Source organism: Peromyscus maniculatus, chromosome 3 (genome assembly GCF_049852395.1).
Source record: "Peromyscus maniculatus bairdii isolate BWxNUB_F1_BW_parent chromosome 3, HU_Pman_BW_mat_3.1, whole genome shotgun sequence".
NCBI classification, from domain to species: Eukaryota; Metazoa; Chordata; class Mammalia; order Rodentia; family Cricetidae; genus Peromyscus; species Peromyscus maniculatus.
The window spans coordinates 105,687,712-105,704,862 of NC_134854.1; the positions used below are offsets into that span (position 1 = coordinate 105,687,712).

General features: G+C 43.0%; 1 protein-coding gene and 1 long non-coding RNA gene across 9 annotated transcripts in view; one reads left to right on the forward strand and one right to left on the reverse strand.

Annotated features, from left to right (window-relative positions):
- Positions 1-8,249, reverse strand: part of Paip2b (poly(A) binding protein interacting protein 2B) — a 32,730-nt gene extending 24,481 nt beyond the window's left edge. For 2 of the 8 annotated variants that reach the window (XM_076567036.1, XM_076567035.1), the window contains exons 1-2: positions 4,224-4,342; positions 3,829-3,954 (exon numbers count right to left, since the gene is read on the reverse strand). Coding sequence is in view for 3 of the 8 variants with exons in the window: in XM_006991516.4 (XP_006991578.1) it covers positions 7,714-7,742 (29 nt within the window). In the remaining 5 variants the exon portion in view is untranslated. Of the gene's footprint in view, positions 1-3,828; positions 3,955-4,223; positions 4,343-7,713; positions 7,774-8,118 lie in introns of those variants that run through there. The other 6 variants (XM_076567034.1, XM_006991516.4, XM_042273537.2 and 3 more) reach the window with 6 other exon arrangements.
- A 172-nt stretch (positions 8,250-8,421) lies between these two features.
- LOC143272414 (uncharacterized) lies at positions 8,422-14,416 on the forward strand. The gene is made up of 3 exons (XR_013049946.1): positions 8,422-8,597; positions 9,015-9,119; positions 9,657-14,416. It is a non-coding gene; the product is annotated as an uncharacterized LOC143272414 (long non-coding RNA).
- Positions 14,417-17,151: the final 2,735 nt, after the last annotated feature.

Sequence of the window (17,151 nt, forward strand, 5' to 3'; positions counted from 1 at the left end):
TCATGTTCACTAGTGTTTTGCTTGCATGTATGTACGTATGAAGGTGTCAGATCACCTAGAACTGGAGTTACAGACAGTTGTGAACTGCCATGTGGGTGCTGGGAATTGAACCCAGGTCCTCTGGAAGAGCAGTCAGTGTTCTTAACTGCTGAGCCTTCTTGCCAGCCCCCACCTATAATCTTTTATAGACAACTCTTAACATCCCAAAAGCTTTAAAAATTTAATTGTTCCCCCATGTATTTCATGTCAGAACTTAGTTGGTAGTAAAACCTGATCAACTGATGTGAGGCATTCATTTACCCACCTGGCACAAACACTCTTGTTTGCTCAGAAGTATGAACACGTCTAACAGTGGTGCCCTAGAAGCTGCAGAGTATTACATACCACAAAGACACTTCTTTCTAGACTGAGTCTCATCTGGCCTTACAGGTTTCAGAGACTCTACAGATTCACTTTCCAAAGGATCTCATTTCTGAGAGCTACTACATTTCTGAGGTACTCTACTGTCTTTAGGAACTCATAAACCAGTAATATTGAAGTATCTTTAGGAAAACAGGATTACAAGTTTTTTAAATTGCAAAATATAAAAATCTCCTTATTGATGTCATTTTATAAGGGACTATTTAGCATTGAAAAATGTAGGGAAGTCTTAGATAAGCCATATGAATTTAGTTTTATGAAAAACACTCTGAGGTCCTCATTTTTCTTATTCTACAGGCTGGTGAAAATGTTCACAAGAGACTAGCACCATCTGACCCAAGATTTTTTTTTTTTTTTTTTTTTTTGGTTTTTTCAAGACAGGGTTTCTCTGTGTAGCTTTGCGCCTTTCCTGGAACTCACTTGGTAGCCCAGGCTGGCCTCGAACTCACAGAGATCCGCCTGGCTCTGCCTCCCGAGTGCTGGGATTAAAGGCGTGCGCCACCACCGCCCGGCCTGACCCAAGATTTAGCACTAACATGTTTATTTATATAAAATTACTTTAGGTCGATGGGTTGAAGAGATGGCTCTGTCGGCAAAGTGCTCAAGTATGAGGACCTGAGAGTGAGCCCCAAAACTCATGTAAAATGCCACTAACCCCAGCACTGGGTAAGCAGAGATAGGAAGATCCCTGGTGACTCACTGCTAGTCTAGTGGAATCAGTGAGAACCATATAAAGTGAGTATGAGCTGTCTCAAAATGTAAAGTGGACTGCTGTGAAATCCAGACCAGCAGTATCTACACAGAAAGTTCCAGGACAGCCAGGGCTACATAGAGAGACTGTGTAAACAAACAAACAAACAAACAAACAAACAAACAAACAAAGTAAATAGTTGACCTCTGGCCTACAAACACATCCAGGCACACTTACACAATTATTGAAGTTTCTAAAAATGTAGGCTCTGAGGCTCCACCTTAAGGGATTATAACTCAGATAGTCTGGAGAGGCCCCAGAAACCTACACTGGTTTTTAGAAAATGCCTGTGTTGTTTCTGATGTGCTGCCAGACTTCAGAACAGTGGCTAGCATACATTCTAATTCTCCCTTCCCTTTCCTCACCCAAACTGTCCCCTGGGAGGAGGGAACAAAGTGAGCATGTGCTCTCTCAGGAAAGCACCAGACCACTGTGCACAGCAGCTACTTTTCCACACAGTCCATGTTGACCTAGCTGCTCAACTTGAAAAGGGAGACTGAGGGAAGGTAAGGAGACATTAGAGAGCTGACAGGCCAGAAAATCTCACTGAAGCAAAACTCCTCTATACAGAGGTGTGGCTTCCAGAGCTCCCCTTATCCTCACCCAAACATCCTGCCTCAGTTCAGACAGTACCATCTTCTCTGGCAAACAATAAGAATCTAAAAATTATCTGTAGCTGGGTGTGCTGGCACACACATGCAACCCTAGCACATGCTGGCTACACAGAGTTCCAGGCAAGTCTCGGCTACATGAGACTAGCCACAAACAAAAACTTGAACATGTACACAGTATTTATGTATCTAAACATAACACACTTATGCAGTGTGTGTGCAACACACACTCACACACTCCTTAAGTAATGTCTCCAGTTTTCAGCTTCTATGTCAGGCCTGACTTTGGCTTCATTTTTCACTTTTTCTTTCCTTTTTAAAAATATTCAATTATTTATTTTTATATGTGTATGTCTGTGTATCATGTGCATGGCTGATGCCCACAGAAGACAGAAGAGGGCATCAGATATCCTGAAACTAGAGTTACTGACATTTGTGAGACACAATGTGGGTGCTAAGAAATGAACCTAGGTATTTGGAAGGCACCCAGTGCTCTTAACCACTGAGCCCTCCCTCTAGTTCCATTATAGTTTCAAAGGGTTTTCAGGATGTACTGTTACCACTCAGTGGAATGACAGACCACTTTAAAACACAAACACACACACACACACACACACACACACACACACACACAGAGAGAGAGAGAGAGAGAGAGAGAGAGAGAGAGAGAGAGAGAGAGAGAGAGGGCTCTAGCACTGATCTGCACTCAGCCCTCAAGCTTATTTCTAGACTATTTTCTAGATAAACAAAAACCTTGAATTAGCATTTCAAGGAGACTAGCAGGTGCAGGAGGCACAGATATGAAAAGATGATGAAGTTTCCTGAGCATGGCTGGCAGATTAAAACAAATCACAATAAAAATAAAAAATAAACAATGAAAATTTACTCAAGGGAAAAAAAAACCCTGCATATGGCTCAGCCAGAAAGCATGGTCCAAATAAATTAACCATGACTGCAGAAACTTACAACAGAGACAAGTTTTAGGGGGAGAATGTAAAACTGTGGTTGGGGCTGAAGGGTCTGCGACAACTTATAATGCAGGTATTAAAATTCTGCAGTCTGTAACACAGTGACATTGTGTTTACTCACTCACTACCTATGAATCTCCCATGCATCATACACTGTTTAAGTGGTGAAAATATAATGAAACACATTCTTATAGAGCTCACAAGCCAGCGAAGAGACAGACGAACAACTGATTTACCATGTAATGTGAAGTAAAAGAAACAGTGAAATGCACTCTACATGAAAGGAAAGGAGTGATTAGTAACATGCAGATTGCTGAGGGATGCTTTTTCAGAAGTGCTCTTTGAGCACACAGAGTTACCAGACAGATATGCAGATAAGAGGAGTGAGTGGGTCCTATTTTACTTGAATTGGTATTTCAATTAAAATTTTATAGTACAGAAATAGCACATACTGTTGTAAAAATTGGAAAGCACAAAAAATTAGGATAGACAAAATGATGGGAGCCTACAGAGTACTACACAGAGCCACCTTCCTCAGACAGTAATTATTTTATACTTGCTCTGTATGTTCATGTGTGTACATACAGACATATGCATTTATAAAATAGAAATGGGTTAATCTTTGGTGTTTAGTCATTTTGATGAGATACATAAACATCCATTAAGTGTACACAAGCTTTGTCCAAACAAGTCTTGCTTCATGTTTCTGTACATAATAAGAATTATGAATGGGGCTAACTTTTAGCCAGGTAAACATGTAACCAGTTGGGAATCTAATCTAAACTATTCCAGAGGCTTCACCAAGGGCCCAAGAGCATGAACTGGACGCGCGGTTGTTTGTAATAGTACAATGTTATCCACCAAAGGGAAATGGCTACGTAAACCATGGTACTCTGTGAAGTGCAGAGGAGAAAGACGATCTATGTGCTGAAGAAGAAAAGATTGGGAGAGGTGGCTGAGTGCGAGGGGGGAATCAATTTACATGACACCTTTTCTGGGAAGCCTGTAACCCTGCTCTCCTCCACCCCCTCCGCCCCTGCCCTTTCAGGAGGAGTTGAGAAGTCCCCAGATCAGATACCTGTGCGACAGTTGCCATACATCAGATTCTCAAAGGCAGAAGGATGACTGTGGAACCTGCTATGGAGCTCACAGGGCAGTAAGGAAGACAGCAGCCACCTGAACAAGCAGTTCTACCACAACACAACTAGATGCAGCACCAGGAGGAAGAAGAAGATGTATTGAACATTTGACATGTGCCAACCATTTTGCTAGATGCTTTATCTGACAGTATCTATTATCATGTAAGATAGTGTCTAAAGAAAAGCCCACAAAATCCTAGGACACCTCAGTTACCCTCTGAAGAAAAGTAACTATCTCCAGAATCCTATTCAAATATACTAGTTTGTGAGACCGACAAATACATGAAACAATCCCTTTTCTTTGTCTATGAGAGACCAGACCAGGACTCAGTACCTCAGCTAAAGATGACATACAGGTTAAACTTGGAGATCAGGAACCAAGAACCTGGCTTGACTCAAAATTCTGCCCAATAGGACTCTTCCATTTTAGAAGATGAAAGATCACGTAGTCTCCTTTGGAAAATAAAAATGTTAGGTGGACAAAGCATGAGAAGGTGGGTATCCAGGACTAAAACAGTATCTTAAGTACTGTCAAGTTGTTGCTCTCTATCAGTGATTCTCAACCTGGGGGTCACAATCCCTTTGGAGGTCAAATGACTCACAGAGGTCACATATTGGATATCCTGCATATCAGATATTTACATTATGATTCATAACAGTAGCTATGTTTGAGTTTTGAAGTAACAACAAAAATAATTTTATGGTTGGGGGTCACAACAACACGAGGGTCACAGCATTAGGAAGGTTAAAAACCACTACTCTGTACAGTTTTGAAAGCATTAAGGTCTAGACAATACGGATGCTGAAATGATTTCCCATTCTCCTTTATATTCATCCCCCATCACCACAGGTAGCATGTGTATGCCTCTCCCTTGAAATGTAAAAGTGTCTACACATCATCAATCTTGAAATTAGGACACAGGTTCAAAAGTCCAAGTTGTACCACAGCTGTTTAATTAGTAGATGGCAGATCCAGATTTCAAAGAACAGATCAGCATTATATCCCACAAGTGAGGAGATGGTTAGTTAGGAAAGTACTTGTGTTAGAAACATAAGGACCTGATACTGGTCCCCAGAACCCACCTAAAAAGGTAAGCATGGTGGTGTAAGCTTGCAATACCAGCCCTGCTGGGGCAGCTGGGCAGATCCTGGAACATGCTGGCCAATCCACCTAGTCTAATTGGTGAGTTTCAGGCCAGTGAGAAATCCTATGCTTTCTCCCCACACAAAAAAAGGTCGTAAGGAACACTTAAGGTTGCCCTCTAGTCTTCATATTCACATACACACATACATACCGCCCCTCTCCACTCCCACATATGCGCACAGCATACACATACACACACACACACACACACACACACACACACACACACACACACAGATACAGGTTACTGGAGAAAAGCTCAAAATCTGAAAAAGAGTAGAAGTGGCCTGGAAGTTCTCTTGGGCTTTGAAGCAGGAAAGAGTACATTTGGTATCAACCCAGATGAGATAATCTCTAATTTCAACCTATGTAAGCCTTAGCTGTCTATCTCTCTAACTCAAATACAAGACCTAGAGGACATGACCTTAATCTATTGCTCATTTGCTATCATCTAGAGTACAGCTTATAGTAAGTGCTTAATAAATATTTGTTGAATGAATAAGTGAGAAAATTCCCAATACATCAAAGGATTATTCTAGATGGATTTGGAGGCATGGAATACCATGAAATGAGGACTAGGGATCACTCACAAGTACAATTCTATATGCAAATCTTTTTACTTGCTAAAATTTGCATGTAATCCCCAAACTAATACTGGTGGTGCCTTTGAAGTCATTCATGGTGTAATCATTATTTTTCATTGTTATCTTGACTAGTTTTAGAATCACCATGGAAATGTGAACAGCCTGAAAGTGAGCAGCAACATCCCAAACTAGGGAAGAAAAAAAAGTGAGCCGAGAGCATTCATTTCTCTGCTTACTGACTGTGGATGCAATGGGACCAGCTCCTTCCAGCTCCAGCTGCTAAAACTGCTATGATGACCTGTACCCCTCAATGTGTGAGCCAGAACAAATCCTTCCTTAAGCTGTTTTTGTTAGGTATTTGTCATAAAAAGAAAACTAGGGCTGGAGAGATGGCTCAGCCGTTAAAGGCTAGGCTCACAACCAAAAATAAAAAGAAAACTAAGTCATGCACATGGATATGTGAATAGGAGCACATGTCTACTGTTCTTTGTGCTTGTCCCAAACTGGGTCAGTAAGGCAAGGCTGGGCTTTCTTGGTTTGGCGCTCACACAGAGACGGCCGGAGGACAGAGGCAGTCTGGTAGTTTTGTGCTATAAACTTTAGTTTTGGGGTTAAACGGACAGAGTTTGAGTTTTAACTCTGGCACCTATTAGTGGGCAAATCACACTTCTGAAAATCATTTCCTGTTGTGTAAAATACGGGGAACAAAAATCTAGCAGGAAAATGGTTTCCAGGACTTAAGATTATAATCTACATGGGTTAGGTAGGTTAAGGAAATGCACTTCAGGAAGCCCAGAGCAATGAAAGAAGCAGTTAGAACGTGGAAGAACAGGACTTCTCCCTTGTCCCACAACCTGAGCTGCAGAACCCTCCATGCATTGAATCCTTGGCTTATCATCTCTCTTCTACTAAACTCTATGATCAAGGTCAGCTCTCTGGGAAGGAAGCAAAAGCTACCATCTAAACCTCTAAACAAGTAACCACCAAGTACAGATTTATCCGAAGACATGACACATACATTTGGTTTTCAACTGCAGACTGACAACCATTGATAACAGTGACCAACTCAGAGATCTGCAGTTTGCCCATGACTCTGACAACTACTGTAACTGACATGAACTACACCAGCTGTAAGAGCCTGCTCCTTCCAGTGTGTTTCACTAACAAGGCTCAAACATATGGCTTATGAGACAATGCTGTCACCTCAGAGTAAAGACTGCTTTTAAGTCACGGGAACAGACTTACTTCTTTCTCTATTAAGACTAAAATCTTACCACAGCAAAACACAAGGAACTATATTGTTATGTACTACAGGTCAGGTAAGCAAAACAGTAAAGCTTTTCCACAAAAGCCTACAAACTCCAAAACACAGTGAATCTGATGCCAAATTCACAGCTTATTCTTCTCTTTTGAGAGCTAAGAAAAACAGCTCCAGACAGTCATGAAATGACATGAGAACAGTGCAGTTTTGTACACACTTATATTCTCATTTTCCCTCCCTCTCTGCCCAAGGTACTGGGCTCTCATTCCAATGTTCAATTTCCTCCAGCTTCCAAAATAAAACCCTCACTGTCCAGTATTCTTCAACTTCGAAAACTCAAGCCAAAATTACGAGTGATGAGCTAATTTCTTCCCAGTAAGTGTCTGGTATAATTTTATTTGGGTATAAGATAGTGTAAAAGACCATCTAGAAACACGGCTAGAACTGCTACCGGACACCAAACATCGCCATACTAGGAAGGTGCAAACATTCTCTGTAAAAAGACAATGCTGAAGGTCGTCTCTGAGCCGTTGTAATTCACTCAGGGGTTGTGTGTGATAAATGTCCTGTATCTTATGGACGTCCTGGATGACCAGGCCCTTCCTTACAGGGTGAAACTCATGCTCTGGCTAGCTCTGTCAAATAGAATCCAGTTCCATCCACGTAACAGATTTCAAATTGGTTGCTGCTGGGAAGCCTTTCCACCTGGATTTTCAGCAGTTTTGAGCAAAAGCACTTTCGGGGGACAAAGATTCTAAAAGAGGAGAGTGATCAAATGACATGGTAAAGGGAGGGGGGCAGAAATAGTTTAAGCAAGCCCATTCCAGTTCCGTACCTTGCAGAGCCTGTGTTCAGCGTCGTCATCTGCCTCTCTCGCCTTCACCCTTCCAGGTGCCTACAAGAAGCAAAGTGAGAGACGTTAGTTTCCAGGGAAAAAAGGCTGAAATCCCGAGGTTGAGGGGGACAGTCACGGAAGGCAGGAGGGAGGAGAAGCGGCCTGAGAAGGCGGGTCATAGCAAGGATGGTGAAAGAGGATGAGGTGAGAGAAGCTGGCCGGCCGGCGAGCGCCAGAGCGTTGGAGGGCTGGGCCCGGGCCGCGCCGGGAAAGGGGATTTGCGCGTTCTCGGACAGCCCGCGGGGAGAGGGAGAGGGGCTTTGCGCGCTCCCGGGAGGCCCAAAAGGAGCGAGGCTGTGCGTGTCCCCGGGCGGCCGAGGGTCCAGTCCTGACGCCCGAACCCACCTGGCCGCGCGGACAACGCCGCCCCGAGGTCCCTACCACAGCACAGCGCCGCCTTCTACCAGCGCGAGCCTCGGCGCACAAACGCTCAAGGTACCTCGGCCGCACACACGCGTCTCGCCCCGCCCCCTGACGCCAGTCATTGGTTGCTGGACACCGCCCCATGCACCTATTGGATAGCAGAGAATGCCGCTCACTGACCTGGTTTTGATTGGTCTAAATGTGAAACAATGCCCGCCCACCTCTTTCAGGAGTTCCAGCTTGTGATTGGTCTTAGCATCTGTCCATTCGCTCCGCCCTCACTGGAGACCACCATTTCTGATTGGTTGAGAAGGCGCTGGTCACGCCTAGATTTCAACCCTAGGATGAATCATCCCCACATCGGGGAGGAGCCCGAGCGCCGCGACTCCGGGTTTGTTTACAATGGTTTCGGCTTCTACTTCGCCCATTGGCTAAGATGGCAGTCATTCTCGCCTGTTTTGGTAACTCAGGAAGAGGGAGGCGGGTCTCTAAGGGGTTTCCTCTGCTGTCTACTAGCTAGAGCTGAGTTTTCAGAGCTATGGAGCCGGGATTTTCCTCTGTGTTAGGTCCCGAGGTTAAGAAGTGGGACTACTTGGAAGAACGGAGAGTGACGCTTCCACGTTTTTAGAAACGAACTTGACTTTTTCAGTCCCAGCAGGCTCGAGGCTGAGGCAGGAAGATCAAAAATTACTGGGCCAGCCTCAGCTACATTGTGTGACCAAGTCTCAGAAAAACAAGGCAATCCACATACAAAAAACCTTGTCTGTCCTTTGGATTGACGATATCCAAATCTTGAGTTATGTTCATAAAAGGAAATGGAATATTGGTGGCTGGAATGGTGGATCAGCAGTTCAACGCATTTTCTGTTCTTGCATAAGGGATTTCTAGCACACAAGGTGGCTCACAACAGGCGCTAACTCCAGCTCCAGGGATCGAACGCCCACTTCTGGCCTCCAGTGGTACTGCACGCACATGGTACACAGGTAAAACACTCATGCACATAAATCTTTTTATTTTTATTTTTATTTTTATTTTTTTTTCTTTTTTTGGTTTTTCGAGACAGGGTTTCTCTGTGTAGCTTTGCGCCTTTCCTGGAACTCACTTGGTAGCCCAGGCTGGCCTCGAACTCACAGAGATCCGCCTGGCTCTGCCTCCCGAGTGCTGGGATTAAAGGCGTGCGCCACCACCGCCCGGCACATAAATCTTTTTATTAAAGTGGAGTTTTTTTTAAAACATGAAGCTCTTTATATATCTTTTTCATACACTTTTAAACTTCATACATTTTTTAAAAATGGAACTCTTCATACATCTTCCTATCTACTACTGTGCTAATTAAAACTACAACACTGTGGCTGTTATGTAGAACTGAATGGTATTGTAAAATAAAATAAAATTAAATTAAAAAAAAAGAAAAAAACTACAACACAAAGTATACGCTTAGTAAAGGAGTGGATAAAGATAATGAAGATAATTGGATAAATTCATCATCTGACATTAACTTTTCCTTTCTCCCTCCTCAGGGAATCTCCTACCCCGATTGGTCTCTCTGGGTACTCCAGGTCTATCACCCATTCTTTTTCTCATCTTTGGAGAACCTAATCTACTTCTAAGGCACAGATTTTTTTTTAAATGTACACATTTGTTTGCTTATTTATGTATTTATTAATGTGTGTGGGCATGTGTAGAGGCCAGAGGACAGCTTGCAGGAGTCAGTTCGGTCCTTTCACATGTGGCAGGTACCCTTTATTCTTTGTGTGTATGTGGGTGCCTGTGTGTGGGTAAGTACACATGAGTGCAGGTGCCCACAGAGGCCAAAGGCATTGGATTCTCCTGGAGCTGAAATTATAGGCAGTTGTGAGCTGCCCAATGTGCTGGGAACTGAACTCAGATCTTCTGTAGGAGTGGTATGTTCTCTGAATGGCTGGGCCATCTCTCCAGGCCCTAGGAGCTGAGTCTTAACAACTGTGTCTACCTTCATTTTATGTCCACCCAGAATCATATTTACAACTGCCCAGTAGAAATTCTAACTCGGTAGCCTGGGAGACAGAACAAAATAAAATGATCTGACCCCAAAGTCTTGCTCTTATGCCTCAACCAGGGTTTTCTATCTACATAAATTGTACCACTGTTCAAAAATACTACCCTGGAGAGATGGCCCAGAGGTTAAGAGCACTTGCTGCTCTGGCACAGGACTCAGGTTTGGTTCCCACATGGTGGTTCACAGCTGTCTGTATCTCCAGTTCCAGGGGATCTGATGTCCTTTTCTGACCTTAGGCACCAGACATACATCTGGTACACATACATATGTGCAGTAAACACTTAAATATATAAAAATAAAAGAAATTTGGAAAATACCAAAACTCCCAAGTAACACTTTAAATGAATGCATTAGATATATACTTAAGTGTTAAATATTATAACAAATTATACTAATGAATAATAAATACACGAGTAAATCCATTGATTGACTAAATATTCCTGAGCATTTACAACATTCCAGGCTCTGTGCAAATGATGTGGCTGAAAGAATGAAAATATGTGGATTGTGTGCAGTGGCTCTGATTGGCAGCAAAGAAGTAACCCAAGATAATTCAAGTGCCGTGTTACGAGTGCTAACAAAGAAAAGGCAGAGAGTTACTGAATGGCCGGGAAAAATGGCTATTTTAAGTAGAATTGTTGGTTTAAGAGCCCTGCAAAGACATCATTGAACACAGAGACACAAATTAAGTGACAAAGTGAAAGTTGGGGAAGAGCCACTAAGATACACATCTCCAGAATCTCTCTTACGTGGCCTCATTTGTTATGAAGCTTTGTGGTTAGGTAGTTAAGCAATCCACCGAAGAATACCTACACAAGTTTAAGAGTTTATTTGATCATCCTTTGACTCCTAACTATGGATCCCTGCACAAAATCCATGCACACTCAGGTCCTGTCCTAGTTAGCTTGAACTGTCAACTTGGCATGGCCTAAATCACCTGAGAAGAGATTCTGAGGGATTGTCAAAATCAAACAGACCTATGGGTCTATCTGTGGAGGATTGTCTCCATTGTTAATTGATATAGGAGGGCCCAGTCTACTGTAGGCAACATTATTCCCTGGGCAAGTGGTCCTGGTCTGTACAAGAAAGCCAGCTGAGCAGGAAGCTGTCAGTGAAATAGGAAGCAGTATTTATTCCTCTAGTTCATGATTAAGTTCTTGCTTGAGTTCTGTCCCAACTTCCCTCAGTGATGGACTTTGATCTGGAAGTGTAAGCCCAATAAATCCTTTCCTTCCCTAAGTTGCTTTTGGCCATAGTATTTTATCACAGCAACAGGAAGCAAGCTAGAACAGGTCCCTTAGGTTGGCCCTCTGTTTTCATGGGCACATGGAATCTATTACCTTAACTCCTTTTAAAAAGATCTGTCTGTCTCTCTGTCTAGCTAGCTAGGTTTTTCAAGACAAAGTTTCTCTGTGTATCCCTGGCTGTCCTAGAACTTGCTCTTAAGTGTGTATGTGTGTGTGTTTATGTACACACGGGTGTGGTGCCTACAGAAGCTAAAAGAGGGCGTCACCTGGGTTTCTAGGTGCATTGTGAGAAGAGTGGTGTGTGCGGAGCCCAAGCTAAGTGGAGTCGCAGATGCTAAACTAGCCTCCTGCTTGCTGCCTCAATTCTACTTCTTATTTCTGTAAACTTAAGTACTATGGGGAATCTCACATAAGTGAAATCACGTGGTCTTTGTCCTTTTGTAATTCAACGCCATCCAAGTTCGTGTATTTGTAGTTCACTCCCTTTTCAGGCTTAACAATATTCCGGAGCTGGATGCATTGCTCATATCCATGATGGATGTTCTTGTTTCAAATCCTTTGTTTACTTTAGAATCTGGTTGTTTTGACTCATAGGAATTTTGTTTTGTTTTTCAAAATAGGATTTCTTCCTGTAGCCCTGGCTGTCCTGGAACTCATTCTGTAGACCAAGCTAGCCTGAACTCAGAGACCCACCTGCCTCTGCCTCCTGAGTGCTGGGATTAAAGGTGTGCGCCACCATGCTTGCCTAGGAATTATTTATGTATTCTAGCTATTATTGCTTTTTAGATACATTATTTGCAGATATTTTGTTCTGTAAGTAGCCCTGGTCTTCCCTCTTTTTCTTCCTTCCTTCACTCCCTTTTTTCTTTTTCGAGACAGAGTCTAAGTACATATTCCCAGGTTATCCTCAAACTCACAATTCTCCTGCCTCAGTCTCCTGAGTGCTGTAATTAAAAGCCAGTAGCATCAGGCCTAGCTGGGTTGTCTTTATTTATTTATTTTTGTCTGTTGACAGTGTCTTTAATGTTTAAAAAGTATCTGATTGTGTGGACACAGGGAGCCTGAGATCATCTAAGCCATTCTTTCTCAGCACACACCAACAAGCACCCCAGGAAGAAGCAGAGGCCAACAAGCACCCCAGGAAGAAGCAGAGGAAGGCATGGGAAGCCTGCTGTGGAGACAGAGCTTTTCTTCCTCTCTAAGAGTTGGGAGTTCATTTGACAGGCTGATGAAGTTTTCAGATTTGTTCATGTATATATTCATTGTACATGATACTGTGTTACACAAGGGTATTTTCATACACATGTATATTGTATGTCCAGCATAGTCTGCCCCCTGCCTGCTTTCTCACCACTCCCCTCTCCAGATAGCCTCCTGTGTCCTCTAGACAGTTTGGCATCTACTTTCATGTCATACACACCTGCATTATTTATGTGTTTATATAAAAATCTAAGAACCACATATAGAGAAATCATATGATATTTACCTTCCTACAATTGACCTAATTTGTTTAATATGATCATCTCCCGGTCTATCTACTTTCCTACACAATTTTGTTCTCTTTTACAGCTGAAAAAACTCCATTGTGTATGAATACCACATTTGCTTTATGCATTTCTCTGTTGATGGACATCTGGATTGTTCCCACAGCTTAGCTATGATGAATAGAGCTGCAGTGAGCATGGATGTGCAAGGGTCTGTGATGTGCTGACTTGCAGTTCTTGGGGGCAGTACCCAGGAGCGGCTTAGCTGAGCCAGACGAAGATTTAAACTATAGTGGAGAATCCAGAGTCTCTCCAGATTTCAGGAATACACACACACACACACACACACACACACACACACACACACACACACACACACACACGGGGGTGGGGGGGGTGGAGACTGGGCTGTACAATCCAGCAAGATGCCTAGTAGAAAATCAGATCAACTCAAGAGGTCATATGAAGACATGGATGGATGCTCACTGGATCTGGATAAGGTGCAGCCACACTGGGGCCTTGCAGTACATCCCCAAGATTATGTGGCTTCGTAGTGGGTCCCCAGGGAGAGCCCTTTGACCTTTTTTTCCTCCCCTTGCATACTCAAAACAAAAAGACTATTACAACTCAGGTCGCCAACCCTGGAGGAATATGTTTTTAGTAAACTTTTTTTGTTTGTTTGTTTGTTTTTTGTTTTTTCAAGACAGGGTTTCTCTGTGTAGCTTTGCACCTTTCCTGGAACTCACTTGGTAGCCCAGGCTGGCCTCGAACTCACAGAGATCTGCCTGCCTCTGCCTCCTGAGTGCTGGGATTAAAGGCGTGCGCCACCACCGCCTGGCTTAAACTTTTTTTTAAATAAAAAATTTTATTATGAGATATTACATGTTTGTGTAAGAAACTGAGCACATGTATGTGCTCTGCAGGTGTCCTTAAGGCTAGAAAAAGACATTATATTCCCTGCAATTGGCATTATGCTTGGTTGTGAGCCACATGATGTGCATGGGGGTGGGGGTGGCCGGTGTTAGAAAGAGAACCTGGAACCTCTGTAAGAGCAGCAAGCACTCTAAGCCACTAAACCATCTCTCCAACTCCCTACAACACTTCTTTTTGATGTTTCATAATTCACTCATCCGATGACTGACAAGTCTAGGCAGTCAAGATTCTACCACCAGAATCTTCCCGCTGAGACATTGACTAACCAACATTGACTAACCCAACGGAAAAGACCTGGAAATGCAGTATTTGGAGCTTTTCAATAAACATCTGGGTGCCACCTTGGTCCTCACAGACAGATCAGTGGGTCAGCAATCCTCTTTCTGTACACTTGATTTTATAATGCCTGTTGGTTCTATTTTCAGTGTTAGAGATTGAAACTCTAGTCTCATGTATGCTAAGTAGGTGCTCTGCTGAACATGCCAGAGCCCTTTGTACCCCATTCTTTAATATCCACAGTCAGTGACAGCAGATAATTGAGGAAAACCAGTCACCAGAAAGACGAAGGTAAGCATAGAGAAACAGACAAAAATGAGTTCAGTGAAGACAGAAACAATGTAAAAAAATAGGACAGTGGGGCGGGGGGGGGGGGGGGGGGGGGGAGGGATGGTAACAACCTAGCCATGGTGGTTCACACCTGTTACCAAGCACCGGAGAGCTTGAGGTAGGATGATCCCAAGTTCAAAGCTAGTCTAGATTGTACAGCAATATAAGATTCTCCAACAGAAACAATGAAAAAGTGAGACAAATTTCTATACTCTTTAAGGACAACAAAGTAAGCTCTCGAATGAGAAACATTCAGAAAATACCAAAGAGTTCTTGAAAGTTGGAAAAACTCCCCAGAATCGAGAGCATTGTTTTACTCTAAGACTTCCGAGGAAGAGAGCACGTTCCCATGTCCTACACGTCAACAGGGACAAGGAGGCTATGTGAAGCCCTAGATTCCACCTCCAGCACCGCCTGGACCAGGCATGGCGGCACACATCTGTAATCCCAGCAGTTGTAAGGTAAAGATGAGAAGATCAGTAGTTCAAAGTCATCCTAGGCTGAATAGTGAGTGAGTTCAAGGACAGGCTGCAATGAACGAGACTTTCTCTCTCTCTCTCTCTCTCTCTCTCTCTCTCTCTCTCTCTCTCTCACACACACACACACACACACACACACACACACACACACACACACGGAGTGTGACTTTAAGAACTCTGTTTCACCTGAAACTTGCATTTCCACTGACCACCCAGAATTAGTCATCATGGACAAACTTAGCTGCATGGAAATCTAGAAAATGGAATATTTATGAACAAGTGGTTAAGTAAAATGAGGAAAATGGGCGTAGAAGATGACAAAAGAGCTGGGAACTTAAAGTTGATTAAAGGTCTCACAGAGCAAGATAAAAACAAAAACTTACACAGAAGATATGAGAGACATGAGAAATGTTGTAGGAGAAAGTAGTTTCTTTCCAATAGGGAAAGATAAAAATGATAATGAAGACATCTCTTAACTGAAATAACTTAAGTCCCTTGTTAAAATGAACTCCACAGTTAGTCTAGTGTGATGGCACACAACTATAAACCCAGAACTCAGGAGAAAGGGGGATCTTGAGTTCAAGGTCATCCTAGGCTACCTAGTAGGTAGCCTACCTAGGCTACCTACTTTGTCTCAAATACAAAGCACAGACTAACAAAAACCACACATTTTGAGTGTAGAGGGCCAATATCAGTAATGATCAATACTTGATCAGTTTTAACTATGAGTCAAATATGACTTTAAGCACTAAATATGTATGACCTCATTACATCTTCTAAGCCACAGAAGGAGTGCTGGATGATGGCCACTTTAGAAACAGCCAAGCTGAGACAGATCATGCCGCTGGAGGCACTCTGTGTTCCCACAGAGGAGGAATGGATTCAGATAGCATACTAACAAAATTACACGCATACCAAGAGGCATGGAGAGATGTGCTATAAATCCAGCAACAGTTCCTGTGTCTAAGCTCCCAGGCGGATCAGAAATGCCCTGAGAGGACAAGACGTGTGACTGCCTTCAGGTTTAATTCCGCTCAGATGGAAATTGCGCAAGGATTTTCATAGGTATGCTTGCCAACTTAGAATCTCTGGAGGAGGGGGCATTAGGGCTAAAGGAAAGCACTTCCTACTTGTTTGGGAGCAAGAGGGGTCAGAGGCTTCATTGCTCCAACTCAAGTCAAAGCTTCATAAAGCAGAAGAGAAACAAAGATCCTGTAAACTTCCAGAGCGGAGACAGTCTGATAAAGATGAGTCAGGGGAGCTGGGGAAACGGTTTCTTCCATAAAGCGCTTCCTATGCCAGCACTGAGGACCCGAGTTCAGATCCCCAGCACCTTTGGAAAAGCTAGTGTATACCTCTAATCCCAGCCCTGGGGAGGGAGGAATAGGAGGAACTTGGAACCTGCTGGCCAGACAGTCTAGCTGAATCAAGGAATTCCAGGTTTGGTAAGAGGAACTATCTCAAAAACAAACAACAAACAAACAAACAAACAAAAAACCCAAGTTGGAGAGAGACTGAGAAAAACACCTGATGTCAATCTACAGCCTCCACGTGGGCATGCACAGCTGTGCATCTACATACATGTGCGCACACCTGCACAAATTCATCCACACCAGAAAATAAATAAATACATGAGGTTGGGCATGGTGTCACATGCCTGTAATCTCAGCACTCCACCGCAGTGGCAAGTTTGAGGCCAGTGTCATTACTTGCCAAGTTCCAAGCCAGTCAGGGACATATAGCAAGACTCTTGTCTTAAAACATCAAAACAAAAATTTAATTAAAAAAAAAAAAGAATCAGGAATCAGAAGAAAACCACACTTTTTAAATCCAAAACAGGAAGACAGAAGCTAGTGGGGGAATACTTTCAAAACTCTGAGGGTTGATTCTTCTGAGCTACAAATCTATATTCAGCCACTTGATCGGTGCAGTGTGGGAGTGAAGTAAAGACATTTACCGACAAGCAAGGGGCGGGGAATATACCTCTCAGGGACCCTTTATGTATACCATTATGTTGACTCTATTTTTAATTCTCTATACAGTGTGATGCATGACATTGGGGAAAAAATCTGGTAAGAGAGAAACTACATTTCCTTTAAAAACACTTATTTTTATTTTATGTGCATGAGTGTTTTTGTGCATGCACGTATGTGCAACTTGTATGTCCTTGGAGGCCAGAAGAGAGTGTTAGATGCGGTAGAATTGGAGTTACAGAAGGTTGTGAGCTG